Source organism: Anoplophora glabripennis, unplaced genomic scaffold (assembly GCF_000390285.2).
Source record: "Anoplophora glabripennis isolate ALB-LARVAE unplaced genomic scaffold, Agla_2.0 scaffold536, whole genome shotgun sequence".
NCBI classification, from domain to species: Eukaryota; Metazoa; Arthropoda; class Insecta; order Coleoptera; family Cerambycidae; genus Anoplophora; species Anoplophora glabripennis.
In genome coordinates this window covers 42,695-66,141 of record NW_019416899.1, presented here as the reverse complement: position 1 = coordinate 66,141, position 23,447 = coordinate 42,695, and the positions used below count along the sequence as shown (strand labels likewise).

Sequence of the window (23,447 nt, the reverse complement as noted above, 5' to 3'; positions counted from 1 at the left end):
TATATATATATTAGCAACATCCATCATCTCAAGCGGGATCAACATAGGGACCCTCTAAAACTCGTAGGCCATTATAAGTGTTACTGTGTTTTTGTTTGGAATATTTTACACATTTTTGTTTATGATATTCCCCACGGTTTTTTAAGCTTTTGATAATTAGCTAAAGCTGTAAGAATAAGGTAGGTAAATTTTAAAAATGTTATAATGTAATAGTGAAATACATGAATTGAATTAGATGCAGAACAATATCATCGAAAAAACGAAGTGATATAATATGGAACCATGTTCATATCATAGTATTCATATTCTGAAACGATGTAAGACACAAGACGATTTTCTCTTGACTAGCTGAATCAAATGAATCATTCAAGTGAATGGATTCACTTGGGTGAATGAGACCGAAAGAATAAATTCAGTAGGATGAACTAAAATTCCCATCACTAAAACAAATTGGTTCACAGTGACTTTTAATTTTATAATTTATTTCAATGTTTGTATTGACTGAAAAATTGTTTTTAAAGAAAGTTATTGCATTATTGATATTTTTACTATACACAGAGCATAAGTAACTCCATCCTATCGTGCTACTTTCCAACTACGCCATTCACTCACCATGGCTACTACTAGCAGGACGTGACCTGCTAAAATTACCCAGGTACTTAATTTGTACGATCGTCGCCAACTGGGCGAAAACAAAATGTTTTAAATTTCCAGTGTTGCGAGAAACAACTACTCCGCGGGCTACATGCCCCGACTGGCATTGGATTATACCCGGAACACCTAGTACACCAGCTAGGACCTTTCATCAGTTTAACCGACCAGACATAGACTGGTTTCCGACTTATTGGTCCTTATCAGTGTGTCGTATGTCGAGACAACCGACGAACGAACTGGCTGCTTTAGTATCGTACACTCACGACAAGGAGATGTGTTTGAATTTCCAAACATCACATATCTAAATCAAAGGACGGTAGGCGCAAAAACGCGGCGTTAGTTAGCGCGTGTGCCCGCTGCCCTTCAACATAGTAGTTGTAGTTAGTCGTCTTCCGTCTTCATTGTGGCGTGTTGTTTCTTACATCTAGTCGTTGCCATCTTTAAACATCGAGATTAGGCCAGTGAATAATACAATCCACCCATATGATCTTTCCTACAAGATGTGTATAGACAGAGAGTAAGTAGCTCCATCTATCGTACTACTTCCCAACTACGCCATTCACCATGGCTACTACTAGTAGGAAGTGACCTGCTAAAATTTGCCAGACACTTATTTGCACGACCGTCGCCTACTGGGTGAAAACGAAATGTTTTAAATTTCCAGTATTGCAAGAAACAACTACTCATTTTTACTTTAACTGTATTTTTACTGTATGTAAGTGAATTGACAAAATTTTAATAATGATCTTTTATCGTTTTTTGGCGATTTTGAATATAGTCTCATGTTTTATGTCTTGAGAATGGAAACATTTATGAAAGCTTGTTAGCAACACAGTTTTTTAAATATATTAGCTATTAGCACTATTGACAGCATTCTAAATATTTCACCGGTTTTTCTATATATATAAATGTCGAACCCATCAGGCACAGATCGGACTGGAATAGATATTGCAAACAATTGATGGGTCTTGCATTAAACAACTATTATGCAGGCTATCTGGCTATACCAGCATTACATTATACTTACAATACCGTAAACAGCAGTTCCAAGTCATTTTCTACCAATATGCTGCCATATAGAAGAGCATACCTACTGAGTAACTCAGAGGTTTATGCTTGTTTTTTGTCAGTTTATAATATTTTCCTTAAATCTTACTGCATTATAACATAACCATAAACATTTTTAAGGTATTTGAATAAAAAGTAACATTTTTAAAATAGGATAGCAAAATACCCAAAAACTGGCGTAATAGTACATTGTGTAACGAGTGAGGAAAAGTTGCCAATAGCGCCACGCGCGCGTAGGGGGCACGGAAAGTGCCAGATAGTACAACGGCGTGATGTTATTTTCAGCGAGCGCGCGTGAAAATTTTATTGAATAAATGTTATATTTTGTTTTTCTAAGTTTATCTTTTTAATGAAAACCCTCTGCAGCTTGACCAAATTCATCTTGTCAAATGCGCGTCACGAGACCGATATCGGAGCTCATTCTCTCTCTGAGCATCGAACGGTGAACATTGGTGTGCACAACATTGCACAGAAGGGTATCTGCCCTACCATTATGTCATCTGTTTTTGTCACACATAATACAGACTCTCTTCTTGATTTCGCTGATAAGATGAGTTTGGTCAATCTGCTTCATCTAAGGCTACTACCGATTTTTTTTGATTTGTAACATAAATAAATCTTGCTTTTGAATAATAGTTTTTAAGTTTCTATTTTTATTAGAAACAAGATACATACACTTATGATATTCCATGTTTCCGATGCGTTGGAAGGATTTAGGGGCTCTAATTCAAACGTAAAAGAACAGTATAAAGCATTCTCCTCCAATAACATGCATCGATCAAAATTGTCCTGATGAAATACCAAAGGCATAGAAGCATATTGTTTATCTGAAACAAATAATTTCCTATTACCTACTGTAAATTATATACGTATGCACATTTACATATTTCGTACACAGAGTTGTACTAAAAGGAAGGCGATAGGCTGTAGGGGGAAATCAGTAGCACCAGAATAGTGAACCTCGGAGTTATATTTAAGGGTATAAAATATTAGTTTTTGTTGTTTGCTGTTGACAAGCATGTTTGATTAATATAGATTTTGCAATCAAAAACAACTAAAAAAAAATTCTTCATATCTTGAAAATAACAGCGATAAACACAGTTTTATTGTAAATTTATCTCTTTCATATATACACTTCTAGTGTATGAGATACGATATTGTCGTAATAATAATAATAATAATAATAATAATAATAATAATAATAATAATAATGATAATGATAATGATAATGATAATGATAATGATAATGATAATGATAATGATAATGTTAATGATAATGATAATAATAATAATAATAATACTAGTGGTAGTGGTAGTGGTAGTGGTAGTAGTCGTGGTCGTGGTCGTAGTGGTCGTGGTCGTGGTGGTCGTGGTCGTGGTGGTCGTGGTCGTGGTCGTGGTGGTCGTGGTCGTGGTGGTCGTGGTGGTGGTGGTTGTGGTGGTGGTGGTGGTGGTGGTAGTGGTAGTGGTAGTGGTCGTGGTAGTGGTAGTGGTAGGTAGTGGTAGTGGTAGTGGTAGGGGTAGGGGTAGCGGTAGCGGTAGCGGTAGTAGTAGTAGCGGTAGCGGTAGCGGTAGTAGTAGTAGTAGTAGTGGTGTAGTCGTCGGCGTCGTCGTCGGCGTCGTCTTTATTACACAATATATGAATTTGTACAAAAGAAAAATTAAATCAAATTTATAATATAATTTTTGATGACTCTTTGTGTGTTTATATAATTCATTAGAAATTTAGCCAATAGCAATTACAAATTTTACGTAGTTACTATGTATTGATAAGCGATTATACTCTTGGCGACGTGGTATAACCGTTTTGGTGTTTCGCCTCCTTCAACAATGTGAACTATGTCATGGTAACGATAGTTTTAACATTTGTCAATAAACGTCAAAAAAAAAATGGAACGCTTCGGTTCAAGCTCTGAATTATATAATCGTATAGAATACCACTCGAGCAAACGAAAATATTCGATTATACTAACCTCCTCACTCGACGTATATCCTTAAAACACCACTCCAGCTACGCTGTCGTGGTGTTTCGCAGAATACGTCTCGTGACTCGGAAGTATAATCGAATATTTTCTATGCTCTTGTGATATTATAACTGAATACGTCTCGTGACTCGGAAGTATAATCGAATATTTTCTATGCTCTTGTGATAGTATAACTGATTATAGATTATAATAAATACGAACAAAAATAGTATGATAAACCATAAAAAAGAGCACGAAACTTAAAAAACTGGACAGAGGGACAGATGTAATTAATTAAAAGACACATATTATACTATATATATACAGGCCTATAAATTTCTTTGTGATACGAGGAGCTGCTTCATCTGTCTACGGAACGACAAAATACTTTATGCACCTTTTTTATTCTTAGGGATTTTGTAAAATAACTTCACAGCGTTATACGAAACAGAATCCGAAACTGAGCAGATTTGTGTTTTGGAACCAAGTACAAATGTTATACAGATAAACAGGGAATTTAAGTGTTTCAGTTTTATAAACTATGCAAGACAAATGTAGTGTATACCTTTCTTTTAAATGGCTATCAAAAATTCACTCATGTTTCCAATCGTTCCCTGCAGAGCCAATCGTAGCTAGAGCCAAGGACGACGTTCTGAAGGACTCAGGGCACGGTGATGCAGAGGGCGCAGCGCGAAATTGAAAATATCACCTCACTTTCCAAAATTCTTGTCGACGCGCCCAAAACCGCTCCAAGCAACTGCCAAACCATTCCAATCGCAGTAGCTGACACGGAGGACGATGCTCTTGATAGAGAAACCCAGAACGAATGCAAAGTTTCATCTAACTTTCCAAAATTCCCGTCGTTATGCCGAAAACTTCTCCAAACAGCCTAAAATCATCCCGCCCATCGAATTTCGGGGTTCGAACGGAAATCCAACAACAATAATCAATACTTAAAAGCGAGAACAAGAAGATACCTAGTTCCAGAGATTCAGAAACGGACAGGAAGATCCGAGAGGTGGAAATGGTGCCGCACTAAACGGACAACGCAACAGAGCTACCAGCTTGTGAACGAACGTCAAAACAATCCATCGGCAGTTCAGTAACCAGCATTCGGAACCTGGCCAGTTCGTAAACACGATCCAAATTTTGCAATGCTATACCTACATGTCCTCATTTATTGTTATTTTAAGCCAAAATAATCAATAAATCAAATACATCTTCAAATATTTCCCGAGCTATATTCTCTCTAAAAACAGCCACAAAAACTCAAAACTCACATGACTTCTCAAGCTACCCGCCTGGGCCCGTCCCACCTGTGACAAAGACTCTCAAAGGGTACCCAGTTCTTAAGCTGCCATATATAACAGCTACAAAGCTGCCATACATTGTCCATCCTACAAGGCGCAATGCAAAAAGCTCCCCAAGCTTATAAGCACTCTAGGGAGGCCTCATACAGTAAGCTAATTTAGTACCAGGCCCACACAAAAACGACAGTGATAAAGACACTCGAGTCGCAGTGCTGCTAGTAAATTCAGTACAAAACGTCGCCGTACTGGCACCGCGAGGAACGTCAGTATCGGAAAATTCAGTTTTGTCAATTCTGACATTTCTACCACGGTAACAGTTTATTTCAGAATATCCTTAAGTAATCTCGTCTTAAATTTTGTTGCATTTGACCTAATAAAAGTTGAGGGCGATATAGATGAGAGAACGGTGCGACGCGGCACCAGAAAGGCTTCCCACGGCGTAAAGGGACGTCACCGGGTCGCGGGAGCGGTTCGTATGCGAAAAGAAAAGCTCCAACTCCGCTTCGGACAAAACGCGGGAGCCGGCTTTATCGATAAAGAAAAATATGACGGCATGAAAATAACGTGAATGTGTGATGTGGTGACAGATTACCCGGTCCGATAGTGTTACCTGCACGTGGTGCTTATTTAGAGTTTTTAACAAACGCCTTACCGGATTTGTTGGAAGACGTCCCTTCCGTGCCCAAATGTTCTTCATGCATAATGGTGACACTCCCTGAAATGGCCCTGTACGTTGGCCAGCACGAAGTCCGGATATGAACCCTCTGGACTTTCTTATTTGGGCGTGTATGAAACAAAATATGTACCGAACGTATATTGTTAATGCAGCAGATCTTCAACAACGTATTTTTGCTGCAGCTAATGAAATGCGACAAATGCCGGAAGTATTTGCACGTATGCGGACTAATTTCAGAAAATTTAAAGCTTCAAAACCGCCATCAGCGCTTTCGCGCTGTATCGGGGGGGACAACTTCGATATCAAAAGTACAGCTGGCTGCCGCACCAGGGACGACTTTAAATTTGTTTAAACCTTCAGTTTAAAACGTAATGCTTTAGATTTCGACCATCAGTTGCTTAAATTACTACATAATACCATACTTTCTCAGATCAATTTTTATGTACCCAGATGGAATTTTCGCCACGCCATAACATTTAAATGTCCCACCGTTTACATTAACATTACTTAAATCACCGATATATGTGATGATATGCGATTTTAATAATATCTTTAATTACTGTGATATAAATGTTTGTAGTTTATCAACTTTGTTGGATACCGCTAAACAGTATTTTGTTGTTACAGCAGTTTAGTTTTGTGTTGATAGTCACAATTTGAAATGTTCTTCATACTTTATGAGATTAGGGAAATATAGGAAGCGATAAACTAATACTTATAAATATTTGCCCATATTTTTACATGATTTACGTTTATTTTTCTGTACATAAAAATTTTCAACTAAACAAAATCTATTTAAATAGGTTCACAACCAGTGTTACTGCCTTTAATTCTTACAAAGTGTGAAGAGTTGCATATACAGTGGTGACCATATTTAATTAATTAATTAATTTTCTTGTGCCTCTATCGCTAACTGGCAATTGAACGTTACAAGTGATTATAAAAAAGTGTTTTACAAATATATGCGAAACCCTTTCCGAGACCTCAGGGTCGGCCACACCTTTTATAATTTTTTAGTTCGCTGATTTCCCTCGAATTTTTTTTCGTAGTTAAGTTCTCTATGTAGACTTGGAAATTAACTTTCAAAAAACGATAATAAAAGTAATTATAATAAAATGTTTGTTTAATTTATAATACAATGTAGTACTTGTTCACATATTTCCACATAAATAAACAAAGGGAATCGCAGAAACCGCAATATTTTGCAGCTTTTTTGCGATAAAATTATAGTTCCTCCTCCTTCTCTCCATTTCCCATCACATGCAATACTTTAACAAAAAAAATATCTATATCTGCGTCTTATTAATCTATGGTATAAGTAAGTATATTAACTCTATATGTATATTAAGAAATTATCACATTTCAACCTACTAATTCTTTAAAAAACAATCAGTCGGTGGTAAGTATCCAGTGCTTTACATCTTTTTTAAATCTGTGAAGTTTAATCTCCTTTTTTAGGTTTTCTGGGAGTACATTATGTAATTGGGAGCCAAAATCTGATAACATTTCTGTCCAATGGTTTTGTGACATCTGGATCTTTCTTTCTTGTTGAGTAAGTATGAGTAGGTAATTTTCTTGAACTTAATTTTATTTGTTTTTATAGCCATTAAAATCTTTAAGCAATAACATTGTCATATATCATTTACTTTACCAATTCTATAAATACGGTCACTAGGGCACATCAATGTTTCATTATAAATTATTTTCAATATCCATTTTTGGATTACTTCTATACCTTTCATGTAACAGTCACTTGCCCTACCATATCTCAATATACCATATGTCAGATGAGGTTCAACTAAAGCCATATACAATATCATTAAGTGTGCTTTATCTAAGAAATGTAAAATCGCGAGATCAATGGTCCTAATATTTAACAGATTCGGCTTCCGATGTAATAATCTCGTCATCAATATAATTATGGTTCCATTATTTGGTAAGTTTTTGCTATAAGAAGTAAATGGTAGGTGGTAATACACTGTTTTTTCTTCAGTGCTTAATGTTAGCTAACTATTACTGTTAAATTTTAACCAGTTGTTTAAACATTCAAAATCTTGCGCATTCTTCTTTAAATTATCCCATGTACTGTTTATAGTCTAGTATATAGCAATATCATCTGCAAAACCAATTATTTACCGGTTTTCTTCAGAACTACATAACAAACTGTTCAAATAGATTATAAAAAGTATAGGTCCTATAGGTCCTTGAGGGATACCATAAGATACTTTTCTTATTTCACTTTCTGTACCTTCAATATTGACATATTGTGTTCTTTGACAACAATTTCCCCTAAACCAATATAATTGTCAATTATTTAATAATTTACTGTGGACACACGGTGTCAAATCCTTTTGACAAATCTAAAAAGATACATAAACTCGGTGTTTTATTATCAATTGACTCATTTATACCTGAAACTATTAACTGTAAAGGATCTTCTGTAGATTTAGATTTTCTAAAAACAACTTGATTTTCTGAAAGAATAGAAAACTTTTTTAAAAAATTGTTTATTCTGTACTTAATGACTTTTTCTATTATTTTTGAAATATTTGATACTTATTAGAGTAACTGGCCTGTAATTTTCAATGAGTAGTTTGTCGCCTTTTTTAAACAAAGGCTTTATTATACCTGTCTTTAAACACTGAGGAAAGCGCCCCTTATAGAAGCAATAATTTATTATGTGACATATGGCTCCACTATATTTCCTCAGCTACTTCCTTTAATGCATCAGCGCGTATTCCGTTGTACCCAGGGGACTTTTTATTTTTTAACTGTTTTATAGTTGCTTTTACTTCTTCTGGACTTGTTGGAAACAAATAAAAAAGTGTTCCCCATAAAGTTTGCAATTTTCCCGAAAATTTATTACTTCTTTTATTTGTCTTACATATTGTTCTCCTAATTCATTATGTTTGTTAAAAGCGTTTGTTATTTTATCTCCAATTTCAATTTTATTAATTTTTTTCTCAAGTCGAGATTTACCACACAGATTGTTTACATGCTGCCACAAGTGTTTTGGAGAGTTTTTATTACCATTGATTATTTTTTGTGAATATTCTTTTTTTGCTTGTCTATTAACCTACTAACAATATTCTTTGTTTGTGTCTATTCTTGTTTCAAGGACTGATTATTTGTTTGTGTAAAATTTTTATATAATCTTTTTTTATTTATTTTTTGTTAGAGGAACCTCAACTGTAGCTTTATACAATTTTGTAAACACTCAATAAAATTTTGTGTTTTCATATTTACCTACGTCATTTGAACAATGTATTTCTAACCAATCAGTTAAGGGGGGAATAAGGCAATAAAACCACCGTTTCTGGACGAAAATCCTCAGTTCAGATCCTGAACTCGAAGAGCTCCAGCTCCAGCCTGAGGACCACCCCGAGGACCTGCAACCGACCTAGAGACCGCCATCCGAACCGAAGGAGTTAGCCACCAGCAGCAGCGACCCGGAATAAGTAAGCAAATTGTATTTTCCTATTTTTACTTGTCCTGTATTGGCATAAGTCCTGCCGAGTTTTGAACTCTATTTGAACTAAGTGCTGGACGGTACGGCGGCGGCGTTGTCAGGCGGCGGGTTGACTGTGAATAACATCGCCCTCGTTTTGACGAACGTAGCTAGGGCACATTAACTGAAACCGCTGGTTGACTGTGAATAACATCGCCAGTGGAAGACGGTTAGGTGCTGGCCATACCGTGACGGATAGACCCAGGAAGTTGGGTGTGAATAACACCGCTTTCAGGAGACATCTGTCGTATACAGTACGTGGTGCGGCAACGACGTTGTCACGCGGCGGGTTGACTGTGAATAACATCGCCCTCGTTTTGACGAACGTAGTTGGGTACCTTGACTGAAACTGCTGGTTGACTGTGAATAACATCACCAGCGGAAGACGAACGTGCACTCGAATAGACTTTGCCTCCTGTCAACCAAACTATTCCTGTTCCTGATTGACGTTTGCTTATTTATGCCATTTGTGTATTGCTTGCTTCGCTTTCTCCTTGGCTGGTATTAACTCCGCATAATTTCCGTTACTTTGCTAGAAACCGCTGACGATATTTATTTGTAGAATTAGAGTAGCCCGTAATTTATTTTTCTTTGTTTCAATGCCATTTGGAATCGGCATATTTGTTGATTATTTACTGCTCTGATTTGCTAACTTTCTTTTCCTTTCTAGCACCGACCGCAACTAAAACCGAATAACTATTTTGGCGTACCATTTCTTAAAGTATTAGATTGTTTATTGTAAAAATAAACTAACCGCCTAATACTGCATTTGCCTACCGTACCGATTTTTGTGTCCTGACCACCGATATTTGACTATGTTTTAATTTGGTGTTTATTTACAGCGCCGGGAAACCGAATAGGTATTTTTAATCCCGTAATAAATAATTGCTCTAACCAATTTTATTTTATTCCCACCGTTTGTAAATTATTTTTACATTTCTGATTTTAGTTGTTTATAATAATTGTATTTAGAATCTAGTTTACTTTTGTTTGTTTCAATTTCCGTAGGCCTTATTAATATAAAATAAATCTAGTAAATATATTTCCAGTTGTCTTCATTCTTAACACCGATAAGATTGATAAATTCCGATTAGTAAAAAGTCGCACTATCTTTTTGTGACCTACACTGATAAGTCCGTCTATTTTAAAAGGAAAGTAACACTACACTCAGAGAACTACTTTGATTAAAAGTAAGAGAAATATAACCCACCCCTTGGTTTAAACTTTCTTCACTGTAGCTATCCCGAGTATTTACTCTAAACCGAGGGTAGGGTTCAAGTTGAAGTTTCCCCCACATAAAAGATAGTGAAACTGGCGCCCGAGGCAAACCGCACAAAAAGATTTAATCCGGAGTACGTTCCTGTAACGTCAATCACCACCGCCGGCTGCCAACCACCGCTGCCGATAAAATAGTGGTCGTCACAAAATTAGGCGTCCAAATAGGGACGTCAGTGACGTGAATAAAAATAGTAAATTAGAATTCGAGATTGTGAATTGTGAATTCCGTTTAGAGTTGGTAGTCTACCAGAGGGGCAGCCAAAAAGTAACGTCAGAACCGAACTGTCACCACCAAACTCAAAACCCAGTAAAGTACGTTACAGCTTCTTTTGAGAGACCTATGTAGTGTAATATTGCGGTTAATAAATCATAATTTAACGTATAAAAAGCGCGACTAAAATCCAACAACACCAGCACAGTACACTTTCCGTTATCTATGGACCTTACATCATCGATAATATGAATTAGAGCAGTCGTGCAACTATGACCTTTCCGAAATCCGGATTGAGTTTCAGGTAGTATTGAATTTGAGTCCAAATGTTCTTTTAATTGTACCTCCATAGCTTTTTCAAGAATTTTAGATAAAACTGGCAAAATACTAATTGGTCGCAAATCCCTATATCCAAGTGGATTTATTTTTTTTGGCAACGGTTTTACTACAGCAATTCTCCATAAGCCTGAGAAAGTATTATTATTTAAACAGTAATTAATAATATGAGTTATATAAGGAATAACATGAGGGCAACACAATTTTATCAACTTAGAACTTAATCGGTTTTCTCCAATTGCATTTGTTTTTATGAGAGCAATTGTCTGGTAGACAAATAAATCGTTTATTTCATGAAATTTAAAATCAGTATGTACCACTTTTGAATTTTTGTAAAATGATAACAATGGCTCTGGAGGTTCTTTCGAAGAACAAGAAGATATAAAATAGTCATTAATTTCATTAGGTTTTTTTAAATTCTCGGGTATTGGAACAGATTTATTAGAAATTACATTATAGGTTTTTAAAGTATTCCAAAGAGATTTATAATTTTTGTTTTTGAATTGACTTGTAAAATATGTTTTTTTCTCTCGCTTTATTGCAGAGTTAATATAGTTTCTCATATCTTTATAAAATTGAAGGTGAATATCCGACTGAGCTCTCTTATACCTAATTAAAGCTTTGTCTCGTAATTTTATCATTTCCCTAATTGTACTTGTTAACCAGGGGACCTTACATTTAGTTACTCGTGATGTTACTAAGGGCATATGTCTATCAAATAAGGCAGTAAGTGAGTTAATCAAAAATAAGATTTTTTCATCAGCTCCCTCCTGATAAAAAATTGTAAAAAATAGAATATTAAATAAATCGGCTCTAAAATTTTCTTCATTGAAATATTTAAAAGATCTGTAGGTGACAGTTTTGGGTCTCTGCTTTTCCACACTTACTTTTATTTTACAGCTATATCGTGGTCAGCTATAATACCCGTTACACCAATGACACCACTCTCAATTACCCAGTCAGGCAGTAGTGGCAGTAACTCTTGTAGGAGTGTCGATAACCTGCATTATATCAAAACATTGAAGAACTGATACCATTTTTTCAACCATGACATTATTAATATTCAAAAAATCTATATTAAAATCCCCATCGCACACGATTCCATCGACAGTAGGATATATTGAACTTAAAATATTCTCAAACTCATTAATAAAGGCATTTACGTTTGTGTGAGGAAGCCTGTATATTACACCAATGGCAATAGTATTAGTTTTAATTTTTATATTCAGCCAAATTTGCTCTGATATTATTCCATGATTATTAGTTAATTCACAGCGTATTTTATTAGAAATGTAAATGCATACGCCTCCCCCCCATGCTCCACGATCCCTCCTATATAAATTATACCCTCCAAAAGATACCGCATCATCTGTAACATTTTCATTTAGCCAAGTTTCACACACAAATAAAATATCAAAATTATGTTGAAGATATATGGTCTTTACATTATGTAAATGTGCCAAAAGAGATCGTGCATTAAGACATCCTATATATAAATAGTCACACATTTTTATTTGAATTAGCAAAGAAAGGTTAAAAAAGAAACTGAGCCAAAATTAATATCGTATACTAAAGAAATAGATTATAAGAAAAAGAAATAGAAAAAACAAGAAAACTTGGGTACACATGAACTGCACCCATTGTATACTACCATTTTAACACTATAATGAAATAATTTTAAATTAACATCAAGTGATATTCATACTTACACACATTCCTTGAAAGAGAAAGGATATAAAATATTAAGTAGGTATAGATACATATAATAGGTAATTCACAGGAAAATTAAATCTTCAAGAATTATGAAACCTAATAGTTACAAACTATTAAAGTCCTCCATTGTAGCAATTTTATGGACAATTCCATTACCAAAATACTTAAAATATGTTGCACCGAAATTGGTTCAGACTTTCCCACTCATACCAACTTTGTCTAGTGCTAACTTGAAAAAAATCATTTGCATTGACGTCAGGTCTTCTCTAACTACAATTTTAGTTCCCTTAAGCAATTTTCTGTTAGATAAAATCAAATTCTTAACATGTCCACTATAGCATTTCACTAATAATGGCCTATATTGGCGTTTCCAAGTCGGAAGCAGCTCTCAAAAGCTGTTTCTTCTATGTTTAGTCTCATCTGCGTGTTAAAAACATCAAGCACAGTAGCCAAGCAATTTTCATTATCATTTTCTTTAAGACCATACACTAAAATATTGTTTTTAAGAATAAACTTTTCATATTTTTCATGGTTGTCCTTCACGGATTTAATAATAGCATCCTGATTGCGAACTGTCATTTCTAATTCATTCACTTTATTTCTCAAGAAATCAAGTTCTTTATTAATCACTGATGCTTGTGGTGATCGATTCACTTAGCTGAGTGATGAATGATTCTGATGTACATAGTTTACTCACAGCCAATTTGACTACCTGGTGCAGTTGATCCCCATCCTCAACCTTCTTTTGTTGTCTTGTTTAAAGCAGGTTTTAAAAGTTCTTGGAAAGACGCTTCTTAAAAAAAAACAGATCGATTGATCAATTAGTTACGTAGTTATAGCAGATTCAATTTCGAGCAGGCCGGAGCGGCCGCGCTTCTGCTTTCCCCACCACTACCACCCGTACGATTTTATTGAATTTCTCGCTTGCATAAATAACTTTAAACACGTTTTAAAGTAGGTTGTCAATGAAGAAAAGTATTGTAATCTTAGACCTGGTAAGTACTCGGAATACCAAAGGTATTTTTCGAAAAATTAGCCCGGATGTCCCAGTACATTTAGTGTAAATGACGGTTAAAACTACGTAACTAATTGATCAATCGATCTGTTTTTTTTTAAAGAAGCGTCTTTCCAAGAACTTTTAAAACCTGCTTTAAAAAATTTGATTTGATTGAATATTCACAAAGTTCTAATTGTTTATAAGTACAAAAATTCGACCAATGTTTAAACAAGCGCCAGAGCTCTCCTAATTGACGGATTCGAATTTTTCAAAAAAAGTTTGAAAGCTTGAGAGCCCTTCTATATGTGATTAAATTTTCAAGTATCTAAGGGCCTTGGTTTTTGCTGTGCAAAATTTTGAAAATTTGCAAATTTTTTTTCAAAATCTGGATTGCAAAATTATTATGCAATATCTATCGAACCGATTTTGCTGAAATTTGGTGTGATAATTCTACATAACATGAAGTTTTTTTGAGTCAAGTATAAAGGTACTATACCCAATATAAATACCCAAAAAAAATTCCCTAAAAAGTATTGTTTTTTAACCACATTTTTGCGATTTTTTCGATTTTTACCATAATAATCATGAATCATTCGACTTGTAACTAGACATGTTTTGTAAAAAATTTATTTGCAAACATTTTTTTCCTCTTCCATTTTCGCCTAAAATCAACTCTTGAAAAGATACATAATTAAATAGGAAGAAAAATATGGCATTTTTCGAATTTTCTTAACATATTGTGCCGCCAAAAGTTAAGCCCACGTTTTTTTTATGCGCATAGAAAAATTTTCATTTCTAGTGATATTTGAAAGCCAAAAAACCAAAAATCTCCGTGGATATACGATTCACCCAAACCAAAACAGACGCCGCCTAGTCTATATACCTACGGAGCAGCACCCTCTACGACCAACAGGAACCAAGATAAGATTTTTTTAAATCGTAGCGCAATTGTTTATAAACTTTAAGACTTGAATTTTTCGCAAAATAGAGTTTAAGACGTAAACTACGATTTCCCGTGAATTGCATTGAAAAATGTGGAAAATTAACGACTCACGAGCCCTTTAAAGAGAAGGTACTTGCTAAGTAAACTGTCCGGCGTGGTGATGGGGGAAGTTCAAATTGATGCGCGCTGTAAAATTTTGCAATATCTCGGCTTCTGTTCATCGTAGAAACTTTGTTTTTTTTTAAATGGGGTAGCTCGACGAAAAAATAACAATGGGCATATTTACGAATTCGTAGAATAGCCCTGAACCCCGGAAAAAAATGCATCTTTTATACTTAATTTTTCTTTAATTTGCAAAAATGTCACAAAAATTATTGTTAAACGAAATATTAATTAAAATTTCAATTTCGGAATTATTTTACTATTATTAAATAAATAAATGAAGTTTAGTTTAGGGCCGTCTAACTTTTTTATTTTAAGAGATAGAGAAAACTTATTTTTATAAAATTTCATGACAAAATTGATATCTTTCACCCGGTGCAAACAGATTTTGAAAATATCCTTTGTAATTTGCTGGGTCCTCTACGCGGACAAAAAAAATGTCATCGGAACAGGCTGTGGATTCAAAAAATGGCTTGATTTTTCCTCTTTCATGCGATGTACTAATGTCGCCTTTATCTTTTATATTTATTACATTTTTTCATTCATCAAAAATGTATATTAATGTAGAAATTGTTTTAAACAGGCCAACTACAAAAAATTTAATGAATATAATATATAACTTCATTTAAGCTAAGAATCTGCAATACCCGGCACTCAGCAGTTTACCATCATAAGTAAGATCCTATGAATTTGGTATCAAGAATTCTAACCCAAAAGTTTATTGAAAACCTCTGTTGAAATGCAGTTTCTCCGTGCCAATGTAAATTACGATTAGTCCATTTGAAGTAAATCATCCTATTAAAAAATCCATTGTTACAAACATTAGACACATCTGACCAGAGAATTCTTCTGCATATAAAAGAATCTTCCTTCTTTCTTTCTTGTCACCACCTACAGAACCCTAATCTCCTCGATTTATTTTCCTCCCTCAAGCTCAAGAGATGCACTTTTTTCACCTTATAATATTTGAAACCATTTTTTCTTATTATCCTTCTTGCACTATTCTTCTCTAAATTGTAGTCCACTTCAGTTTTACACTGTTTTGCTCATTTTCCCTATTTACATAATTTAAAATTCTGTTAACATTACCTATTTTATTAACAGCAGCTGATTTTATTAGCGAAGGTTTTCTACATTCCACAAGTGCTTGAACAGAATTGAAATTGCATTGATAGTATAATACAAACATATTACACTTCTTAATATGTGAAAATATCATTACATATTATTCAAAATTATAGTTTTCCAAATCATAGTTAACTGTAACAATTTTCAAACCAACAGTTATGTACAAACTATAACAATAAACAATTTGTTAAATAATGACATTACTGGGATAACACATTTGTTTTCATAGCGTACCTACTATATTTGGCGTAAGCTACTTTGTGCAAGAACAATGTTGAAGGCTTAGTTTTTTTTAAAGTAAAAAACCAATACATATTATAATAATATGAAAAGAAAATCTGTATTTCCCTTAAAAGAAGTACCTACATTATATTTATTAATTTTTTTGTAATTGCCACGTGTCTACAACAATTTCTACGTTAACACTAAAATGTTTAAATTTTTTATACCAAAATTGTAAAAAATGAAATAAATATAAAAGATACAGGCAACATGCAGTATATTGCATGAAAGAGGAAACAACAAGCAATTTTTTGTAGCCACAGCCTGCTTCGTGACATTTTTTTTTTGCCCGCGTAGAGGGTGTAGCAAATTACAAACAATATTTTAAAAATCTGTTTGCACCAGGTGAAAGATATCAATTTTGCCATGAAATTTTATTAAAATAAGTTTTCTCTATCTCATAAAATAAAAAAGTTAGACAAACCTAAACTTTCGGTGCTTTTCCGTTTTTTTATGATTACTCATAAAGTTGGCCATGGATCTCAAATTTGTTTTTACTAGCATAAAGGTCTCAAAAAATGCAACAAAAAAAATATAAAGATTTTTGACTTGCGTCGTATATTAAGTGAGATCCACAAGAGTGGCCCTCTTATAGTAGAAAGACTGTAGATATCCAGATAGCCGCAGAAGAAAAAAATTAGTTTTGAATAGGGAAAACCGTTTATTTTCTTTCAAAAATTTGAAGTACCTACGTAAAAATTCTGATAGTAAATGTTCAAAAGGATTATTTCACCCCAAGGTGACAGCGAGCGCAATACCCTAGGAGAATAATATTTAAAAAATAACTTTGGAAATTTGAATTCTTAAATTTATCATCCACTTTTAAAGGGCCTCTTAGAGGAGCTAGAATAAGAAAAATTCTCATGAAAATAACTACAACTATATTGGTTGTTGGTTCAACTAAAGTAAAAGTAATATTAGTTATAACTTTCTAGTTTTACGTTGTGCAGTTATTTTAATAAAATCAATATGTTCAATCAATAAATAATATAAATTATATCAATTATAAATTAACCTGTTTATTGATATCTGTGTTGATGTTTATTTCTCACCTGTAACTTTACCATTACATCTAGTACTAGTTATTAAACTTGCAACTAACAGCACTACAAACATTTCTTGTGTGCCCGTTAACAGTTTATCAAACTAAGTTTGCTCTTAATGTAAGACCACTTCAAAAACAACTAACGATTATAGGTGGAGTGTAAATGTACAAAATAAATACAAGTGGAAAAATGGGATACAAATTGTAATTTATTTAGGAAGGTATTATTACATAGCTTTATTAACAAATTTACTCTACAGGGGAACTTACTTATTGTTTTAAATTTTAATTGTAGATATATCCAAAAAACACATTAGTACTTACTGTAGTGTAAGGATACCTACTTTTTCCATAAAGATATTCATTTTGAAAATATTAAGATAATTTATTGTTTATATTTTTGTTCTCATAAGCTATATATGAATACCCATGTTACATAGTTCATATAGAAGCTTCTACATCTCTACAAATATGTTTGCAATATGCTTAGTTTTTGAGTGAAAAAAATTAATTATTGAAAAGTATTACATTTAACTCGAATTAATAAAAGTGGACCATTTTGAGACAATATAAAAATATTAACAAAAAATGAATAATTTCCCCACATGAAAAATAAAGAATATATTATTATTTAACATATACGTTTTTTGTTGACATTATAAAATATATATATAATGCGATATCATTGGCCTCCTTGGTGATTTCTGTCAACATGGGATAACTTTTTTGTTTGGTTGAAACACCTAAATTTTTTCAATTTTAACGCCACTTCCAAAAATGATTCACATATTCCTTAGAAATAAGATCGTTACATGTTTTGTGATAATAATTCTTTTCAAAAGATTGAAGTAAATTATTTTTTCATTTGCGATTGTAGATTTACACTTAGGGGACTAATCTCTACCACAAATAGGTTTGTTTCTGCAGCAGTCTCAAACTGTTTTCAAACTATCAGATATACTCGACCAATTAAGTTGTCTCGTACTTTCAGTGAGTAAAAAGTTTACGAATCAATTGCTCAAATATCTCTGATAATTTCACATCAGTCCTCAACTGCTGCAGAAACAGACCTAATATAAAACAAGACTATTAATTACTCTATGCCAACATAATGAATAAATCTGAGCATCGGTTCTGATTGCCGTCATAAAATTGATTTTTTGGCACTGATTATTAGTAGTGTTATCTTTGGTTTTAAATTTGTAACGTTATTCCTACTGTCAATTCGATATGTTACTTTTAGTTAAAAAAATAATAAAGCAAGAAATCTTTGGCACAAGCTGATTTTACAAACTAAATCTTAACTGTGATGTCACAAATCTGTATTCGAATACGGTTAGTTCTATTTTGATTAATTTTTAAGCAAAATATGGGTTCCGATAAAACATTTAAACTAAAAATAATTAAACTCGATATCAACTTTTTTTTATGAGTATTTTATTTATATATAACATTCGGCATACAATTTTACTTAGGGAAACGACACCGTTTTTTTTTTAAGAAAAAAATATTACTCTTATCTTTTTTGCTCATTTTAGCAGCCTGTTCGCAAAGATTAAATTAATTTCAGGGTCAGGGACTGCAAAGCTAGTGTTTACAGTACAACTGAAGTGTTTTTTAGTCCCTCAAATGATTATTCATTAAATTAATCTTTAACCATTAAGCATATAATAATAAGTCCTTTATTATACAAACTAGCTAGTGTTAGGTACCAAAGAAACGTTTTTGATTTACAGACTCAACGCATTCTGAAAACAATTTTTAAAGTGCACACCCAGTATAAGTACTAACTGCAATCTTTTGAATTGAATTAGCCTATTACTAATTGGAAAGAGTGATTCTAAATAATGCACTTTTTGTGTTCTTGCTTATCATACGTGTCACTTTCATAAACTTAAATTAACAAAGATATTAATTCCAATTGCGTAGATACTTTATAGTATGAAAAACCGTAGGTACTAAGTACAAAGGTAATCAAGTTAACATCAATTATTATTTAAGTACCTACAGTAATCAAAAAGTTTTAATAGTAAGTATATTATAAAAACATCATAACTAAAATTACAAAGGTAACTTTACTTTTTCTTTTGTTTGCTTTGAAATGATAAATTTGGAAACTAACTTTCGGCATCTTTAATTCGGATATGTGCATTTTTGGAATCCTTGAGATGGCTGCCATATTCTCCGTGGGAGTTAACAATGTTGCTAGTGAACATTCAAAGTTTTTTGAAAATTATAAGATGTTGTAATTATTAATTTATCAGAGGGTAGATGACACAATATAAAGATGGTTTAATAGACAAATATAATTCTGGAATTAGGTTAAAAAGAAAGTCAGGAAAGTTTAGTTGAAAGTTTTTTAAATTCCATATGAGTTCTTGATGAACGATTTTCACAACATTTCTGTTAAATTTTATTTTAAAAATATGTAGTGTAAGAAATATTGAAATAAAATCCGGAATTCCAATAATTTTATATTCACTTAATATTACAGCTTTAATAGCCCGACAATTATGCGATTGTTCGTAGTTAAATCTGCAGTCAGAGTGTTCCTTGTTTCTCCTCTCGGTGGTGGTCTAGGTCATGGTCTCCTATTTGTTTATATTAGTTGGCCCAGACAGCGCGGCGGCGAGATCGGGATATGCAAGAATCAGCATTTCTGTCACGGCCTTTCCTGACCCTCGAGGGTCCTCGCTCGACTACAGGTACCGAGACCATACCTAAACCAAAAGAAATAAACAAGTAAACTACGAATGACAGCTGGGATTAAAATTAAGATAAAGAAATAGGAAGCTGTGCATTTCTGAAATTTCGGCTGCTCCTACCTAATACATAATATTTACAATACAGTGTGCACACTGAGAGATTAGTTTAAATATATACAAAGAATAATATACGCATAAATCCATAATAAACTAAGCTATTTTTGGAGCTCCAAGTTCCATGTAAGACATCAGGTAGACCCCCAGTCCTCCCAACTCCAGAGCAGAAAATCCCCTGCTCTGTCCTCTGGAAGAAAAAGATTATTATACCAGGAGGTCTTCCCAGGGATGGGCGTTTACGCGTCGACTTTAATTGTCGACGTCTACGTGTAGAGTTCGCGTAGACTATGTAAACGACGTAGACTATGTAGACAATGTAGACAAAGCGGAGTTTGCGCTCTAATTTCAGTTTAATCTAACCTATATATTATAAAATTATTTTGAAAGGGTACCTACAGGGTCGGAAAGTCCCCATGGTTCATCGGCCGTTACGTGAGAGCAATAAAGAAAGTCATAGAAATCCGTTTGATAGAGAAAGGTGGCTATAATGAAGGCGTCTAATAGTCATCGCCCAATTCGCCCTTCCACAAATTAAGATCCACTTCTTATTACCGTGTATAATATAAATTAGTAGAAATATTTAATAAAACATTTTTCTATTAATTTCTGTAACTCTAACACCTTTAGAAAAAATAAAATTAACGTGTTCTAACTAAACTAACATATCTACACAAAGTTCTAAAAATTTAATCAGATATTCCAAATTGTTGCCGACTTTAAAAATTTTAAAATTTTCATTAAAGAATATATGCGACATATCTTTATTTAGAGATTTTATAGAAAAAAAAAATTTTGGTCAATCTGACCTGACCTAAAACTATCGAGGAGCATCAAGCGAGACACACGTTTTTTTTTTCTCGTGAATTCTCGGCAGATATTGTTTGATCTTTTGTACTCGGTTCATACATTTTTTTTATAGATGGTTGTGATAGGTAGGTACTTTTCCAAATTCCAAATTTTCAATTTTTCTTTTTTTGCAAGAATCACGAGTTACAGCCTTACGAAATTCTTTTTTTGAGGTACATACCAATCACACCTTTTTCTAGTTTTGGGAGTTTCTTAATTGTTGACATTGTCGACATTGTCTACATTGTCGACTCTTCCAAATTAAGTCTTCATCTAGGTCATTGTCTACGCGTAGACAATTGCATTGTCTACGTCGACATTGTCTACCCGCCCATCCCTGGGTCTTCCGAGATTCTTCTATCTCCTGTCTTCCTGACCCAGAGCAAATCGTTATGCCCTGTACCCTAAGCACTTATGTTCGGTCGCTGTCAGAACAATTTTATTCGCCCATGCTCAATGATAACGACCTAGAGCAAATCGTCATGCTCTAAGCCAGAACAAGGACCAGACTACGCCCCTACATGTGTACAACGTCCAGGCTACGCCCCTACATGTACACGGACCAGGCTACTCCCCTACATGTACGAGGACTAGGCTACGCCCCTACATATACACGGACCAGGCTACGCCCCAACATGTTCTGTACGCTTATGTGGTTCCTCCCCATAAGATATCCAAGGTTTCATATTTTCCATTCCAGTGATACCCTTATACGGAACACGAGACCTCATAACGATCGTTTTCCAGCACCTTGTTTATTCGAAAAGGCCCTCGCCATTTAGGCAGCAATTTACGACTTGTTTCAGTGTTTCGTATATCAGTAAGCAGTGGCGGCGCGTGAACATTGATTGAATGTGTTCTGCTTGGGATTGTTACATTTGTTGAATTGAATTCCGGGATATTAAGTGTCCGGAGAGCCTCTAAATGGCGCCGCAGGCGAAAAATTTTAAAATTGTCAAGGTCACGCGTTTTCCTGGCACTTCTGAATTTCATGGAACAATCCATTTATACAAAAATACAGATTTTCACAAGAACGATTTTTGAAATTGATACCGTTTTGAAATATCAATTCACGAATTACCTACTGACGGTATAAATAAATTGGAATAAACTATATAATATATATAATATATTTTATTAAATTATTGAATATTGTTTAAAAACAAAAAAATCGTTTGTGAAGTTTACCAACGTCGTAATAAATAATAATATAAGCTCCTAGATTTATTTTAGCGCGAGTACATTTGGATTCTTTAAATATTTTGTTGATATTTAATATGATTAAATACATAAAATTTTATGTGTTCTGCAGCTCTTATGGTAAAACCGCCACTGGCAGTAAACCTCAAGAGAACCAAATCTCCTATGTGATACGGTTTGCCAGGTATACGTTTTTCATCAAACCTGCGTTTTTGTTCCTTTTAGTGCTCACCGGCCAATTTAACCATTCGTTCACGTATCGCTTTCATCCAAAGGCTGTTCAGGATCATTATCTAAAACATTAGTGCTTGTAACTCGGAAACCCATAAGAGCCTCACTAGGTGAAACCCCAATGGCTTTATTTAGAGTGCCATTTAAACCTAACTGCAAATTTTGGACATTTTCATCCCATTCCCTATTGTCCCGTTTACCTCCCATGGCCGTTAATGAATCAGAAATAATGCTATTATACCTCTCAATTTGCCCGTTCCCGCTCGGGAGTGCTACCGCGTCAAGGTGATGGCGTATGCCATTTTTTTTCTATAAAGGAGGCAAAATGTTTCGATGTAAAAGCGCTTCCTTGATCACTAATAATCGGTGTGACCACCCCAGACGTTTTAAACATGTCTTTAAATGAAACTATAACATTTCGTGTCCGGGTATCTTTAACCGGGTATAGTAATATAAATTTTGTAAAAGCATCAATTATAATGAAGAGATATGCATTACCAGCTTTTGTTTTTACGAATGGGCCCAAATGGTCAATATGCACGGTGGTAAAGTATTTTGTATGTTAATACATTGTATAGAGACGGTTGCAAAGCAACAGGAAAACAAAAAAGTTGTTGAAAAATCAAATAAAAATGATGACATGTTTTTCTAAATTCTATTCATTTATTTGTGTAGTTATACCACATTCAGGAAATAAAGAAAATTATTCAAATCAGCACAAGAGTTTATACAGTCCGATCTATCGAATAACATTGGTCCATCTTCGCTTGATTTCTTGTTTCCTGATTTGAGCATACAAAAGGCAAATTGACAGGCGACGGGGAACACAGGTGACAGGCAACAAAAATACTACTATGAATAGTATCATTTATCTAGGAACACCGCTTCCCAAGTCATAGCCGAGCAAAGGTTGGAGCCACACACTGAGATACGATCTAACCCCACAACGGTGTACGTAGCAGCAGCAGCAGGCGAAGAAGTGAGGTCCTAAGTTCCTGAGTACCTTCCATTCCATTCCAATACAACTCTGAATAATTAAATTTTCTATTCTGTCTCGATTAGAACGGTCTAAA

At 34.1% G+C, this 23,447-nt stretch overlaps 1 protein-coding gene across 1 annotated transcript in view; it reads right to left on the bottom strand.

The window, feature by feature from the left end:
• LOC108911409 overlaps positions 1-17,433 on the bottom strand; it is a 25,472-nt gene extending 8,039 nt beyond the window's left edge. The window contains exons 1-2 of the mRNA XM_018716342.1: positions 17,283-17,433; positions 2,398-2,549 (exon numbers count right to left, since the gene is read on the bottom strand). Coding sequence (XP_018571858.1) covers positions 2,398-2,549; positions 17,283-17,346 — 216 coding nt within the window. The 5' untranslated portion in view covers positions 17,347-17,433. The remainder of the gene's footprint in view (positions 1-2,397; positions 2,550-17,282) is intronic.
• Positions 17,434-23,447: the final 6,014 nt, after the last annotated feature.